The 17,498-nt window shown below is 32.9% G+C and overlaps 1 protein-coding gene across 4 annotated transcripts in view; it reads left to right on the plus strand.

Moving 5' to 3' along the window:
• The window catches only part of VPS13C (vacuolar protein sorting 13 homolog C), a 202,275-nt gene that overhangs the window by 172,671 nt on the left and 12,106 nt on the right, over positions 1-17,498 (plus strand). For all 4 annotated transcript variants that reach the window (XM_037833799.1, XM_037833801.1, XM_037833798.1 and 1 more), the window contains exons 65-77: positions 2,189-2,424; positions 5,794-5,935; positions 6,932-7,072; positions 7,847-7,928; positions 8,047-8,116; positions 8,723-8,834; positions 8,948-9,061; positions 10,890-11,029; positions 12,651-12,732; positions 13,669-13,782; positions 14,609-14,684; positions 15,069-15,232; positions 15,795-15,840. In XM_037833799.1, the coding sequence (XP_037689727.1) occupies positions 2,189-2,424; positions 5,794-5,935; positions 6,932-7,072; positions 7,847-7,928; positions 8,047-8,116; positions 8,723-8,834; positions 8,948-9,061; positions 10,890-11,029; positions 12,651-12,732; positions 13,669-13,782; positions 14,609-14,684; positions 15,069-15,232; positions 15,795-15,840 (1,519 nt within the window). The remainder of the gene's footprint in view (positions 1-2,188; positions 2,425-5,793; positions 5,936-6,931; positions 7,073-7,846; positions 7,929-8,046; positions 8,117-8,722; positions 8,835-8,947; positions 9,062-10,889; positions 11,030-12,650; positions 12,733-13,668; positions 13,783-14,608; positions 14,685-15,068; positions 15,233-15,794; positions 15,841-17,498) is intronic.

A 17,498-nucleotide genomic window follows, 5' to 3' on the forward strand; every position in this document is an offset into this window, starting at 1 on the left:
TGTTTTCTTTATAGCCTACATCTCTTTTTCCATGTCTTCCCTGAACTCACTGATTTGGTATTTGATTTGATTTAGCATATTTCTTTGAAAATCTTTTGTAGATTGTTTCATTAAAGTGAAACAATATCTCAGCTGTATCTTGATTGAGGTGTAAGTTTGTTCCTCTGACTGGGCCATATGCTCATTTTTCCCTAGTGTAGATGGTAGATTTCTGTTGTCTAGGCATCTGGTTTCCTTGGTTACCTCAATCAGATTTTCCCAGAGCAGAATGGGTTCAGGTCTCAGAATGGGGTTATATTCAGGATGTGTCTTAGAGGAATGACAGACTTTCCTGTGAGGTTTCTAGTCATTGTACTTTTTCTAACCTGCCCAGCAGGTGGCGCCTGTCGGCCTGTTGCTCCCGACTAGTATGAAGTGTGGCCTCTTTAGTTTCTGTTTTGGCTGTTTTCTCCCAGGCTCTGGCATCTGGTTCTGAAGGGAAAGCTGGACCCCACCTCCCTATTCTTAGGGAAGATAAATCCCCTAGGGAGTTTCATCTGCATTTGAATTGTTTCTCTGACTCTGTTATCTCTACCCCTGTCTGGGTCAGAGCACTGTGAACTGAAAATGGCTGATGAAATCTCCACTGTGCCCCTCAGGTTGAGAGAGAGAAAAAGGGACAGAAGGCCTACTTTTAGAGCCAGTACACAGCCCCCCTGTTTCACTTGTTGGCCAGAGGTAACACCTGGTCTTCTGGGCTCCCCCTCCCTGGACAGATGAGTCTTCTGGTTCTGTAAGGTCAGTTGTCACTGAAAGCCTCTGTCTGCTTGTTGGGGGTTTGTAGCTTGTATTCAGCAGTCTGCCTTTGTTAATTAAAAACCCCAGTTGGAGCTCAGCTGAGCTATGTTCACTTGGAGAGTCCTGTTTTCTATCACAGTGAGATTTTGCAGCTCAGCCTGCCATAGGGGAAAGGGGCTCCCAGCACGGTTCTGCAGTTTTTCCTTACAGATTTTATGCTGTGATCTCAGGCATTCCTTCCAATCCAGATTGGTGTATGATGTGTGGACAGTCACGGTTGTCCCCCAGCAGTTATTCCAAATTATTTACTAGTTGTTCCTGGTTGTTTATTAGTTGTTTCATGGGACTAACTAAATTCCACTCCTCTCTATGCTGCCATCTTGCCTCCTCCAAACCCTCTGAAGTTAATTTTTTAAAATATCTTCATTTGCTGTATCTAGAGTCTGATCTTTTTCACTGATGTTTTTGATTTTTTATCTTGCTCCTTTTCATGGGCCATTATTTTCTGTTTGTTTGTCTTATTTGTTGCACACTTTTCACATTTATATTTTAGTATGTTAACTCTGATCTAGTCCCTGAATTGTCTATTCCTTAACTTTGTGTCTGTTTTAGTTTTTCTGGCTGCTGAAACAAGTACCATGCAATGTGCTGGCGTAAACAATGGGGATTTGTTGGCTCATGGTTTTTTGTCTAGGGAAAGTCCAACTCAAGGCATTATCAAGGTGATGCTTTCTTCCTGGAAATTGGCATTCTGGGGCTCTCTGTGGTGTTTTGTGGTCCTTGGCTTCTCTGTCACATAGCAATGCACATGGTGGATCCTCCTGGCTTCTCCCTTCTCCTCTGGGTTCTGATGACCTTCAGCTTCTTGCTTCTTGTGGCTTTCTCTCTATCTGACTGAATTTCATTTTGCTTAAAGGATAAAGGCCAATTGAGTTGGGCCACGCCTTAACTGAAGTAAACGCACCAAAAGGTCCTACTTAGAATGGGTTCACACCCTCAGGAATTGATTTAAGTTTAAGAACATGTTTTTCTGGGGTACAGGATCCTCAAGTGGAAGGAGTTACTTCCCTAATAAACTTCTGAACCATTTTGTTATTGAGCTTAGAGACACTTAAGCATCTTACGGCATTGGTGCCATTGAACAGTGCTCTTGTTCCTGTTAAGTACTCTTAAAGCACTAAGTAACTGAAACTAAGGTATAAAAAAATGGGCGCTACTAACTTTTGATGTTTTTGAAAAACTTGTTTTAAGATAGCCTATAGCTTTATTCAGTTTATTTCACTTTGATAGTTAGAGTTTTCTAATTTAGTCTCTTTTTTTTAACTTTTCTAATTTTTCTTAGTTACTATAGTTCAACTTTATGTAATAACTTACTCTTCGGGAATTGATCAAAAGTGTTTCTTTTTCTCAGGATGAATGTGGACAGTTTCCATATGATGCCAACATCCAGATACACTGGGTATCATTTCTAGATGGGCGCCAGAGAGTCTTGCTTTTCACTGATGATGTTGCCTTGGTTTCCAAAGCACGACAAGCAGAAGAAATGGAGCAAGCAGATCATGAAATAACTTTGTCTCTCCACAGTCTTGGGCTTTCCCTGGTTAACAATGAAAGCAAGCAAGAAGTTTCGTATATTGGCATTACGAGGTATGGAAGAAGGAAGATAAGACATCAGAAATCTTTAAAAGACATTTGAGTTGATGATATCCAGTTTGATGAAAGCAAACAGATACCTGTTTGAATTTGATATACTGTATATTCATTCAGCAAACTTTACCGAACAGTTGTTTACACTGTTAGTTAAAAAGCCCCAGAGGTAGAAACATGACTTAAGATACTGTCTTTGCTCTTAAAATACTCTTTGCCAATTGGTGGGGAAGAAAGAGATTTGTTTCTTTGTTATTTGTATCGGTGTTGTTGAATTTTGGAAAATGAGTTATAAAAATCCTGGGAAATGCTACAAAGCCATGTGTACATTATGCACTGGAAATAAAGAGGCCAAAGCAAGTAATTTGTTTTGTGCAGTGGAGGGTGGAGAAACTGGCATGGGTTAGGAGAAGGCAATAGACAGAAATTAGAAAAAAGGTTCATAGAGGAAAAAATCACATGGGTACATAATCTTTAATGGGTGGTCATTGAGAACTTACTAATAATGTTATGACCATTTATTCTCTCTGGTTCTATTTATACTTGTATGAAAATATTTTAATTTATTTTTTTTCCACATTAAATCATTGAATTTAATAAAAGACATTCTTTATTAGAGGCTGATGGTGAGATGGTTCATGTAATACGTGTATAACCAGCATAGGACCTATCAATAGTCATGTGTTTAGGGAGGTAAAAAAATTAAATAAATATAGAAGTAATATAAATAAAGCACTTTGCACAACACCTGGTAACAGATTAAAGGTTCCATAAATGATATTATAATAGACTGTTATAATAGTAATACATTTATATCTGTGTGTATATATACATAAATAATTCATTCTCTTGGTTTTTATTTCATTATTGTTTAGTATTTTTACTAAAACTAAATATGAAAAACACTTTTGGGGTCATATACATCTAATTTTCTCTCCTCTTTTCTTCTTTGATTTAACTTCTTTTTACTTTACTATTACATGTGCTATTGTATTTTGTCAGTTTGGCTTTTATTTAAAGGACATTTTAAAATTTCATCTAAAAGAACTTGATTGCCTTTTCTAACACATATACATTCGGTAAAACAAAGGAAAAAAATAAGTCAGTTATATAATTTTTAATGACTATTTTATTCAAGACCTTCATTAACTGGTGTTCCCTAAACATAATGTATATTGAAGAAATTGTTACCGATATCCTTGACAAATATCAACATGCTACATAAATTAAAATATTGCAGAGTTTTATTTTATAACTATGCAAACAGAATTCAGAGTCAGCAAACTATGGCCCAAGGGCCAAATCTAACCTGCTGCCTGTTTTTATATAGCCTGTGAGCTAAGAATGGTTTTTACATTTCAAATGGTTAATTAAAAATCAAAAGAATAATATTTTGTAACACATGAAAATTTTGTGACATTCAAATTTCAATATTCAGAAATAGAGTTTTAATGGAACCAACCACACTCATTCTTATATGCTTTTATGACTGCTTTTGCACGGCTGCTCAGTACACAGTAAATCATAGTGCAGTTACAATTCAAATGTTTTGAGTTCCATGAGTATCACTGTACCACAACATTTATTTATTTGTATTACTAATACATACCCATCATGTCAAAACAAGAAGAGAAAAGTAGACTTCGAAGGTCACTCTTTTGGACAGTGTGAAATGTGAACTGTCTTACCAGAATGAAATGGCAAAGCATTATGTTTGTTTTGGAATTACAATGTATGTTGACATTATCAGACTAAGCACTCCTCACAATATTCCCAACTCACAATAAAGTAATAGCCAGAAAAATTAGAAAATTTCACCCAAAATATCTCATCACAGCAGAATTTCTTCACAGAAATAAACAAACAAAAAACAAAAATGAGGCTGCAACTAAAGTAAGTTTCTGTGAGTGACACATTTGATAGCCAAATAAGGGAAAGCCTTTTATGAGTGGTATGTTAATTCATTCATATCCAATTGCAGCTGAAGAAAGTACCTAGAGAAAATAAACTTGTTTAACACCATTAGCCTTTTGATGAGAACAGTTGCTTGAAAAGTTGAGGACATCTGGAGCAACATGAATAGTCAACCAGTAGTGTCAGTGAACTTTGTTCATTCTCATAGACTAAAGCATCATTAGTTCTGTGAATTTTTTTCAAAATTTGAAGCTAAATATTCTGTCTTACCTTCCTATGCAGCCGTGTGGTGACAAAGTGGTAAAGTTTTATTGCACTCTTTTTGAGCTCTGGGCCGAGATTAAAATGTTCCTAAATAAACAGAACCACCCTATACTACTATTATTGAACACAAAATGGCTTTCAAAATTACCTTTTGCTGAAGACCTAATAATGTTTCTTCATGAATTCAACCTAAAATTACAAGGCAAACAGCTCTTATATGCAAAATTTATACTGCAATAAAGTCATTTCAATGACAAGTAGCATCCTTTGAATCACAAGTAATGTCAGGCTGCTTTATATACTTCCTGTACTGTCCAAAGTTAGAACAAGATGCGAGATCTCAATTCCCACATAAATTTGTAGTGTTATGTTTTTGGTAGTATGCAGCTACAATCCCAGAAACATTTTTTCCCCACCTCAGTGCAAGTGCAAAGGAAATTTCCCCATTTCAAAATCTATTACTGGGTACTTGAGGAGCTTCCACCTACCTTCAGTTGGAAATGGTTGAGCTGTAATGCTTTGACATGTTAAATGACAAATGTCAAGAGAAGAATCTAGTAGAATTCTATAAATACCTTTCAAACAAGGAATATGCTTAATTAAAATAATGTGCTCAATATTTGGCAGTACTTAGCTGTGTAAAAAGTCTTTTTCAAAAATGCCCATTATAGATTAGCATATGGATTTGCAGTCCATTTTGGTAATAGGGAGCACTAACTTTGAGTCCTAAGTGAATTATTATCCCTTTACAAAAGAAGTCTGGTTTTCTCATTAATAGACCTGTGTTTTTAAAAGTTGTGTTCAATTATTATTTTTATATTTTGAATTTCATCAATTAAAGAAATTTGTAAAGTTTATTTTCTTTCTTGTTATCTAAGTACTTATATAATAACCTCTGTTGTGCCTCAGCCCACCAAGCGTAAAATATTTATGATTTGGTCCTTTGCAGAAAAAGTTTGCTGATCCCTACTCTAATTCATTGATGTCAAATGTGTGATAGAAATACATTTCTTCTGCCCTTTTTCCTTATTTACTTTTGCAAAACAGATATATTTTGATATTTATAAAATTTGTTCTATCAAATCAGTGTAATTTTCACAGAATACTGATGGTTGCAATAATTTATAGTGGAATAGTTCCGCAAACCTAAGTATGTATTCCTAATTTATTTTTCTTTGTGAATTATTTTAGTTCTGGTGTTGTTTGGGAGATGAAACCAAAACAGAAATGGAAGCCTTTTAGTCAAAAGCAGATACTCTTACTGGAACAGTCTTATCAAAAATATCACGTATCAAGAGACCATGGTTGGATTAAACTAGACAATAATTTTGAGGTATATCAAAAATTTATTTGATTTGGTTTTGGTGGTAATGAGAAAGTAGTTTAATGTCCAAGTACACTGTGTAAGGAAAATGATTAATTTATTAGTTGATAAAAGTTAGTAGGGTTAGCATTACCATTAATATATTAGTATGTTTTCAGTTAAAATATATTACATTGCTTTTGTGTTCTATGAAACAGGATTTGAAACTGTTTTTCTTCCGTGTTTTTATAATTGGTTTTATTTATAAGCCAGATAGTTTCACAGTAGTTTGTTTCAGTAAGATAATAGATTGATTGCTTCTTGTAATTTTTTCCTCTTAAATTTTGAATGATACCAAAATATATTGCTAAATAAAGGCAATGTAAAAGTGTATATTTCAACAGTGAAAAACCTATACAAACCCTGCTTAATTAAATTTATTAAATGTGAATGATTTGGGGGTATAGGTAGATGTACACAAATAAAGGTGTGCTCTACATGGGCCCTTATAGAACTGAACCTAAAAGTTAGCTTTACTCCAGGAAGACCCCAGAAGCTTGACCACAATTGCTAACTTGTTCTGCTTAAGTCCTACAGTTTTGTTTATTCTCTGTCTTTGGTAGCTGATGGTTGTGTTTGCATTGGTCACCAGATATGCATAAATCTTGGCTATGCTCAAATGAATTTAAAAAACCATACAGCTGTTTACTATTCATTATAAAACAAAATTTGTTTAAGAATTTTCTTTTAGAATTGAGGTTTTTTTTGTTTTTTTTTTTAATCATTTTACTTTCTTTAGGTACAGTTTCTATAATTGAAAAGTTTCTCAATTGTTTTCCTTATGACTGGTAGAAACATGATGGTTCTGCTTCAAAGATCTCAACTGTATATCACCTTAGGGTAGATCTTTTGGTGAGACATAAAGATAAAATTCCCTTTAAATTTGATTAGTAAAAGATATTTTAAATGGAGTAGCACTACTGCTTATACCAGTTTATATCAAAGACATGTGTTTTTTTATTCCAGGTCAATTTTGATAAAGTCCCAATGGAAATGCGCTTCCCTATTCGGTGCCCTATTAAGCGAGATTTTTTATCAGGAATTCAGATTGAATTTAAGCAGTCTCCTCACCAGAGAAGTTTAAGGGCCAGGTTGTACTGGCTTCAGGTAACACTGTCATGTTTAAGTAAACAGATGTATCTAATCACTTTGGGAATCTTAGGGGTGAAATTTCTTTTTACAAGATTGTAGAATGCATTGTAATTGGTATCTTTTCTTTTCTTATATGTTTTTCCTCCTATTGCTGTGTATTCTGTGGATTCAGGGTCTTACTTAGAATCTGAATTCAAAGATCTTGTAATTTTGGAGACTATTTAATTTAACCAGTTAGCTTGCAAGAATGTTTTCTTGCACTGAGCTTACGTTGAATTTGTTGAGGGATCCCAAAATAAGATTTTTCTATATCATTCGTCATGGGAATGAAGGTGGCTTTATTGATGGCTTTTTGTTTGTTTTCTTCCCCCCTCCTTTCCTTCCTTCCTTTTAACTGCTAAGTACTATTTAGGATGTTTTTGTTTTATTTCTTCCTTATAGTTACCCTCTGATTTTGTATGTAGTCTCCACTTCCACTTTATTTAAATAATAGAGTTGAAATCTCGTGATCCATCCATATGTATCAACATTTTCATTAATGGTGTTCCTGCTGTATGTACAATGTCAGTGCAATTACAAGGCCATTCATATGTTCCTTTATATAAAGGTTTACCTTTGCTGAGGTGTATAAGTTGTTTTATAGATAAAGTAAAACTTCTAATAGCGCCACATATGTATGTAGATAATTATGATATAATTAGTGGTTGTTTCTAAGACATTGTCTCTGGAACCAAAGGTTAAATTCAAATTATTTTAAATTCTTCTGGGTTGGTTTTTCTTTTCTTTCAGGTTGATAATCAATTACCAGGTGCAATGTTTCCCGTTGTGTTTCATCCTGTGGCTCCTCCCAAATCTATTGCTTTGGATTCAGGTATAAGAAAGAAATTAAGTCAAGATATGCCCTACTATAAAATTTAAGTTAACTCTATTTTGGCCTGGTGTAAACCTTGATTGGGCTGTTGTTTGTTTGCTTTCTTTCTTCCTTATAGAGCCCAAACCTTTCATTGATGTGAGTGTCATCACAAGATTTAATGAGTATAGTAAAGTCTTACAGTTCAAGTAAGTAAAAACACCCCCTGTTTATCTAGAGGAATTTAAAATGGCAATCTACTCTGAAAGTAATTTTTAATCTCTGAGAAAGTTTCTTTGCATAAAAATTATTTTCCCCTAATAAACATATGAATATTTTGGTCAAGTAACATTTTACGGTGAAACTTATTTTAAAAGCCTCTACATATTTTAAAGTGTAAAACTCCTTCAACCACCTTCTTTCCTTTATAACTCCAGTTAGAATATAAAATAGTCAATGAAATATAAATAATGTATGCATTTATTAATTGTGTTCTTCAAAGTAATTCCTGTGAACTTTAAAAATCCGATAGTACATGCTGTATCATCTAGTTGTATTTGTCTCTTTTGTGACATGATAAATGTGGGCATTTGGGACTTTTAAGTACTTTTAAGTGATTATACATGCAATATTACTTGTAGTGAAACTTTATTGAATGTCTCAGTCTAACTAGACTTTGATCTTGTTAATAGAAAATTTTTTAAGAGATGAAGGAACAAGATCTTACGCTGACTTGACCAAAAACAAAGTCTTAACATTGAAAATTACAAGGTTTGATAGAAACCTTTTTCCATCTTTTTTATATTTTTTCTTAGATATTTTATGGTCCTGATTCAGGAAATGGCCTTAAAAGTTGATCAAGGGTTTCTAGGAGCTATTATTGCACTGTTTACTCCAACAACTGATCCCGAAGCTGAAAGAAAACGGGTAACGATTTTTGTTTCCTGAAAAAAACATAACATTAAGAAAAATTAATTTTTTGGTCTAATTGTAGTAGAGAAAAAAATTAAAATAGAATTTCTTGATTTCTTGTTTTCCAGACAAAGTTAATCCAGCAAGATGTTGATGCTCTAAACACAGAATTAATGGAGACTTCAATGACTGATATATCGATTCTTAGTTTCTTTGAGCATTTCCATATTTCTCCTGTTAAGGTTTGTTTGTAATAATTATTTTGAAAATTTGGCAAAATTGTTGTAGAACTTTTAAAGGGTCTGTGTAGAAATGAAGGATTTAATTTGTTGCATCAAATATTTGGTGGGAATTTTATTTGATTAATTAAAATAATTAAGATAATTCTCTGTAACATATGTACAGCCATAATTTCCATAGAGAAATCACCAGTGCGTGTTCTCTAGTCTTGAATTAATAACCCCTTTCAAGGAAGAAGCTGACAAAAGCGTTTCTTAATTAAGCATAGAAGTGCTCACCAACGTTTAATGTTTCGGTTGTGCTTTGAAACTACTATCACTGTCTAAACAGAAAGCTATAATGGGTGCCCCAACCAGAATGTGAAAACGCTGAAGTAGGTATTTTACTGTTGATCTTGTGTTTTTCCCCCTTCCAAAATTTGACTGTAATTAAGGGAGTGGAAAATTGGATACCTTTCACTTGCCTGATTTTGTACTTCATGAACCCATTTTCTTTTATCCTTTTGTTGTCCTTTTTAGCTTTTATAAGGGAAGGTGACTGTTTAGTGAATTTACAAATGCTACCAACCATAATGCTCTTAACTTGTGTAATGGGCCAGATTTTCAATTAAGTGACTCTTTAAAACAATGATGATCCTTTACATTCGTAAAAACTATTTACAGTATGTTATTTCAGTTAAATTCACCAATCCATTCAGCTAAATTAATGGATTTATAAAATAGAATTATTATTTTAAATTGATGTAACAGTTCAGTATTAGGTCTAAAACTGCTGTCCTTTTATGTAATGGGCTATACACAATTTTTTTCTGATTATTAAGAGAAAATCAGATTTTTATGGGGATTGAACAGTGCCTTCAGTCAATATTCATTACATGACTGCTACCGAAGTTGCTGTGGGAGATTTAAAATTACTTCATGGGACTTACAGCCTGGGAGATGTTAAAGATTGATAATTTACTTACTCATGTTCTTAAGCACACCAGGAATTGTATCATCAAGTTGAATAATGAAGATTATGAGCCAGTTATTTTCTTATTCCATGGTGACTTTGCCCTAGGGGAAAGCTGGATCCCTGTCAACCTGAGCTTATTTTTCCTGGATCCTAACACTCTCTGACTCTTCAGATGGGCAGAAGTACACAACAAAGAAAAAAAGCTAAGAACCAGGCTTTCCTGGCCTTGTCCCCAGTCTGCTTTACTTGAGCTCTATATTGGTTAGGTAAAATGTCAACAACAGACTGAGAAAGGAGAGTAATCTACTTCATTTACACACCAAACTTAATTTTCTGTTACTTCTTGCACTATTGCATTAATGATAACACAGCAATAAGTAGAAGAAGCTAAATGGAAATGTGAAAAATCTCATGTTTAAGTACTGAGGTGGAGGTATCTGTGGAACCCTAAAACCTTATTACTGCTTTTTAAACTTACCAGGCAACTTGTTAATTGCCATTAGTGATTTACCTTATTTGGATGAAAAGAAATGATATTACGTTATTTTGATGGGCAGATAACTTTTGTGCCATTTAAGGTTTTTCTTCTCAAAATGATTATGCCATTTTTGTAAAGTGTTTATATACAATGGTGTATATGCATTTTCAATAACATCATATGGCTCCATTTAGAACAGACTAATTTGTATTTTATCAAAAAGTAAATATGAGAATCAGACATGAGTAGGTTGTTATATGCAAGAGTGACAAATAATAGCTTTCCTTAGTGCTGTAATTGAAAGATCTAACATTTGTGTGAATCTAGAAAATCTGATTCCTGTGTTTGTAAATTTTTTTGCTTTTAATTTTTATTTATTGAAAATTATTTTCTTTTAGTTGCATTTGAGTCTATCTTTGGGTTCTGGAGGTGAAGGATCAGACAAAAAAAACCAGGAAATTATTGCAATTCATTCTGTCAACTTACTGTTGAAAAGCATAGGTGCTACTTTAACTGACGTGGATGACCTTATATTCAAGTAAGAATTACGTTTAAGCACATGAGGTGACATTTGTACCAAGGTTATGTTTCTGGGTGTTAATCCTCTCCATTTGTGTTACATTAGTTTAGGAAAATGATGACTCTTATGACTTATCCTTGAAGAGTTCGCTCCCTTTTGATTTATACTCTTTAGTTATGCTTATTTTTTTCATAATGCTAAAGAGTTCTTATATTTTCTTTGGTTATTCATATCTAAATAAATCACTAATGTAAAATAAAAATTTAATTTTTGAAAGTGTTGACCATATTTTAAAACAGAATTCTGTTTAGAAATATGTAGCAATAGGGTAAGATATCAGGATAATCAACATGGCAAAGTATAGATAATATGAATCCATTGCTACATTTAATATAAGAATATTTACATGAGCTAGTCACATATAAATTCAATAAATTTTTATTGAATTGAATATTCAACAGTGATATTGGAACAAGTAGTTACCTGGGAGAAAAAGAATCTGTTTAGATCATCCCCACTTCATATGTATACTATCAAATTTTGGAGGAATTAAAGAATTAAATATTAAAATTCAAACTGAAAAGACTAAGAAAAAAATAGAAGTTAATTGTTAATAAATCTCTGAATAGAAGTCTTTCTAAACTTAAAAGCAATGGAGAAAATACTAATGCAAAATACAAAATAGATTTGACTACATAAAAAGTAAACACTTTATACCAAAGTCAGTGGAAATGGTTATAAAACAGAGAACTGGGAAAATGTAATAACCAACATGAAGGAGAGAGGATTAATAGTCTTAATACATTGATAAGAAAAACCTAAAGATTCCAATGACATAATGGCCAGAAGAGAGATGGAGGCTGAGAGATATTTGAAAAAAAGTTCACCTTTATTATTTATCCAAGAATGCATGCAAATTCAATCATAGTATCAAACATTTCAAGTTATGAACAATCCTAGTATTAGAGGGTTGGGTCTGAAAATGGGCACTTTTTTTTACTATTGGTATCATTGGAAACAATATATATCAAGAGCCTTAAATATTTTTCTAGTCTTCCACTCAGTAATGCTATTTTGGGAATTCAGTCCAAATGTAATCTTGAAATGCAAAGAGCTTTATACGAGATATATTTGACAGCACTATTATACCAAAAATTGGAAACAACAGTGGAAGAATTGTTCATTATGTCACATCCACATGGTATGGAATGATATGCACCCATTCAAAATGGCTACATGCAATTGGAATAACTTGGAGAAATACTTATTCACAATGTTGAGTGTAAAAATGTCATACAAAATGTTGGAAATAATTTTAAATTGCATGGAAAAGAAAAGAAAGAATTCAAAGTGGGAAAAGGTGAGAAGAAAAACTTAAAAATCGACTGGGTGGTAGGATTATGGAATATTTTAAAACCTTTTTACTCTCCTGTATTTATGAAAGACTTGAATGAGAATGCATTATTTTTGTAATGATTTTATACCCTAATATTATGATATCAGCTATAAATTATATGTGGCAGATATACAAAGATAATGATGAAAGAATTACCTATCATTAATTTTTTGTTGAAATTTTAAGTATCTTTTTGAAAAATATCATTTTAATCTCTTTAAGTCTTTCCTTTTCTCCTTCTAGACTTGCTTATTATGAAATTCGGTATCAGTTTTACAAGAGAGATCAACTCATGTGGAGTGTTGTGAAACACTACAGTGAACAGGTAATTTCCTATCGTAGCTGATAAGGAACATGTTTCATAAAATAACAAAATAAAATATTTCTGTGAGATTATGCAGTGTGCAATGTTTACTCCAATCAAAAATCTCCTTACTTAGTAGTTTTCTTGAATGATTCGTTTCTTTAGTTATCTCCCCATTCCCATGTACCTTTTAAAATATTACCTACATTGCCTTTTTCCCTTTGTTATTATACATTTATCACTTTTGGGAAAACTAGTGATTTAGGGGTTATTGCACTTATTTCTTTAGTGATTACAGTTTCTAAGTAGTCTAGTGGAATGTGAGAGGAATCTAAGCCAGGTTCCTGTGCTTCAGGTATTCTAGGGTTCAAATTGTATGCATAGAGACATAGTCACTGTTGCAGGCTATTTGGGTAGCGTGACTATACCATGGAACTCTAGGGTGACAGTCCTCTTTCCTTCCTCTTCTGGAAGATCCTTTCTCTTCTGGTGTGTTGTAGATGTTATGATTATTACATGCTCACTGTTTTTTTGTTTTGGTCACTAATTTTTCCCTATCTAGAAATGATAAGGTAATAGTAAAAATAAATAATAATTCCTGAATTCTTTACTACTTCGGTATGCATAGCCAGGTTTGCAAGGTCAGTATAACTTCTGATTTTATAGATAAAACTGGGGCCTAAAGCAACTAAGTGAGTTGTTCAAAGTCATATAAGTGCAAAGTGACAGAGCTTTGCCTCAAACCTAGTTCTGTCCAATTAGAAAGCCTCATGTAAAGTTCCAGCATACTGCCTGGCGTAAAGTAAAAGATCAATTAATGGATGTGATGGTAGTTATTTCACACTGGTTTCCTTTAACAAAGCTAATGTAGTCACTACCCTCTTTTTTCCTATTACATCATGATATTGTTTCTTAGGACAGTTGTAAAGCACTTAATTTTTTGTTTTTTTCTTTTAGTTCTTGAAACAGATGTATGTGCTTGTATTGGGCTTAGATGTGCTTGGAAACCCATTTGGATTAATTAGAGGTCTTTCTGAAGGAGTTGAAGCTTTATTCTATGAACCCTTCCAGGTATTGATTTTTATTTTTTTATTTTTTTTTACTGTTTTAAGCATATGAATAGAAAAATGTATTTTCTGTTTTATTTTGACAGATTAATAATAATTTGTATTTTAATTATATCTGTGAACTGAAAATGTTCAAATAACAAAACTATAATTTTTAGATTTTTATTTAAAAATGAGATGACACAGAAAGATTATTTCAGAATTAATTGAGCACTTCTAGTATTTGGACAATAAAACATGCCTCTATTTTCCAGAATTTAATGTGTTGTAAGAAGATTTAAGTTGCTAGGTAGATTAAGACTATTTTAAGACTATTTCAACACTATGGAGAGGACTAATGGGGAAATTAAATCTGACTGACTTTGTTGTATATTCAAGCTTTTACCTAAGCTATTTACCTCCATTTAAATGGTCTAAAAGCCCAAAGAAGTGAGCTTTTTAGAAGGACAAAGCAGAGAGAATAAATGGGAGAATGGGAAAGCCAAAAATAATGTGGTGAGCTTGGGTTTTCAGCCTTGTCACCAGTGCCATTTGCTGTATCAGTCAGATGGAACCCTGCACTGGAAGGCCAACTTCATATTGTTATTGAAGCCAGTGATTTGCTCCTATAAATTTTTGTGTTCTTATAGGGTTTGCTGAGATCATGTGCATTGAAAGTATGTTCAAGCACAATAGATAAACCATCAATATTTTTGGGAAGAGGGTGAAAATTGTATTATCACAGTGTTTGTGGATCTTAACAGATTCTTCATCTTCATGGAAACCCTGAAATATGAGGTTAAAAGTCTTAAACTTTTTAAAATTTTAAACAGCAAATTTTTTTTTGGCAGGGTGCTGTTCAAGGCCCTGAAGAATTTGCTGAGGGGTTAGTGATTGGAGTTAGAAGTCTCTTTGGACACACGGTGGGTATGTATCACATATTTGTGTGTATATATATGTTTTTAATTGTAGTTATTACAAAATACATTGTTTATGAGAAGCAAATGCTTGTATTTAATAAAAGAGGTATCACTATTCTAATAATTCCTTGTAAAAGATGTGTTCCCTTGTTTTTAAATGGAAAATAATTTAACGCTTGCTTGTTTTTTTATTATGTCTTGGGGTGTTGAGTCAATGTTCTTTAAATAGTTTTATTCCTATTCTTGATAATCGGAAAATGAGAATAATAAATTTTTACAAGTTTTTGTATGAGAATTCTAAGCACATGTTATTTTAAAATAATTGTGTACTGTGTATTGTGGTAATGCTTTTTAAAGAGACAATGTGATTTAATTCTCTGGACTTTTATAGGTGGTGCAGCAGGAGTTGTATCTCGAATCACTGGTTCTGTTGGAAAAGGTTTGGCAGCAATTACAATGGACAAGGAATATCAGCAAAAAAGAAGAGAAGAAATGGGGCGACAACCTAAAGATTTTGGAGACAGCCTGGCCAGAGGAGGAAAGGGCTTCCTGCGAGTAAGTCTCTTGCTGAATAGTCAGGAAACTTTCAACTTTTATGTATGTTTTAGAACATGTAGTATAGCTGGTTGTTTGAAAGCTGGAATACTATTTGAGTGTAGATCTGTCAGAGTGTACAAAACTAAAAATGTTAAGGTTTACACACTTTCACTAAGTTACAAAGTAATTTCATTAAAATTTATGATTGGATCTGAGTGATTAATTGCCTCAACTCATTCATTTTACTGATGTGCAAACTGAAGCAAGAGATTGACTCAGCTGCTCACAGTTATATAGCTAATTGGTACCAGAGCCAGACTTATGATCTTTTTATTTGCTTTATTTCTCTTTCCATTATAAAATTATCCTTCTACAAGGCAGTTTCATTTAAAATTTGCTATGATATAACATTTTTCAAATCACAATGTTTACTTACATGTACATGTTCACATTATCAAATAAGTCCTCATTTTTAAATAAAAAAAGTTGTTTCCAGTATGTCTGTAGAGACCTCTAGTGGTTAGTTTAGAATTAAGCAACTTCCATTCAGGTGAGACTTTATGATTGATTTCTCTTTCAGGGAGTAGTTGGTGGAGTGACTGGAATAATAACAAAACCTGTGGAAGGTAGGTTGAGAAGCTTACCTTGCTGTACAAAGTCTGAAAGATTGATACTTTGTAAATATAATAGATTTTATTATACTAGATTTTTGATTTGCAGAATTACTGACTGCATTTTATTTTCAACATCTCAAACTGTTGTTTAATGAATACATTTTTCTCAGAAAGCAGAGAGATTATGTAGTAGACTGTAATTCAAACTTAAAATGTTATTTTCAGCGGGGCCAAAGATATAACCTAAATTCCTTGGACCCTCACTTGAAATTGGCTTATTTTTTTTATCCTGTTACAAAAGCACACTGCTTATTCAGTTCAATCCCTGTTGACGTCTTAGCTGGCTTCTTTGCAGAAATTAACAAGCTGATTCTAAAATTCACATAGACATTCAAGAGACCCAAAAAGGTAAAACATTCTTGGAAAAGAACAAAGTTGGAGAACTCATACTTCCCAATTTCAAAACTTATAGCAAAGCTGCAGTAATCAAGACAGCATGATACTAGCCAGGAACAGACATATAGATCAGTAGAATAGAATTACGAGTCCAGAAATAAGCCCTCACAAAAAAGTTCAATAGTTTTTTTTTTTTTTTTTTTTTGACAATTCAAAGGGAAAGAATAGTTTTTTCAGCAAATGGTTCTCAGACAACTGGATATTCATTGCAAAAGAATGATGTTGGACTCCTTCCTCACACCGTACACAAAAGTTCACTCAGAATGGTCCTAATTTAATGTAAGACCTGAATGTAAAAGCAAAAACTATGAAACTCTTAGAAGAATGTATAAGAGTAAATCTTTGTGTTTTGGGATTAGGCAAAGCCTTCCTAGTTATGACATCAACAGTACAAGCAAGAAGAGAAAAAATAAATTGGACTTCATAAAAATGTAAAAAAACTTTGTGCTTCAGAGGATACCATCAAGAAAGTTAAAAGACAACCCACAGAATGGGAGAAAATATTTTCAAATCATATATCTGACAAGAGACTTGTATCTAGAATATATTTCTTACAACTCAGTAAGAAAAAGACAACCCATTCAAAAGTGGGCAATGAATCTGAATAGATAGATTTTCAGAAAAGTCATACAAATAGCCAAGAAGCACATGAAAGAATGCTCAACTTTTTTAGTCATCAGGGAAATACAAATCAAAACCACAATAAGATACCACTTCAAACCCAATAGGATAGCTAGAATCAAAAAGATAATAACAAGTGTTGAAGAAGGGTGGAGACTGAAACCCCCTCATACACTGCTGGTAAGAATGTAAATTGTTGTAGGTGCTTTCGAATACAGTTTGACAGATCCTCATAAATGAAACATAGCATTGCCATATGAACCAGCAATTCCTAAGTCTATAGTGAAAACATATGTTCACACAAAAACTTACACATGAATGTTCATAACAGTATTATTCATACTATTAGGAATCCAAATTTCTAAAAATTGATGAATGGATAAACAAAGTATATACACACATATAAATGGAATATTATTCTACAATAAAGAGAAATGAAATAGTGTTACATACTAACACATGGATGAAGCTTGAAAACATTAGGCTATGTGGAAAAAAAAAAAGCCAGTCACAGAAGACTTCATATTGTATGATTCCATTAGTATGAAATGTCAAGAATAGGCAAATTCATACAGGCAGAAAGTAGATTAGTA

This window comes from Choloepus didactylus, chromosome 4 (assembly GCF_015220235.1).
Source record: "Choloepus didactylus isolate mChoDid1 chromosome 4, mChoDid1.pri, whole genome shotgun sequence".
NCBI classification, from domain to species: domain Eukaryota; kingdom Metazoa; phylum Chordata; class Mammalia; order Pilosa; family Megalonychidae; genus Choloepus; species Choloepus didactylus.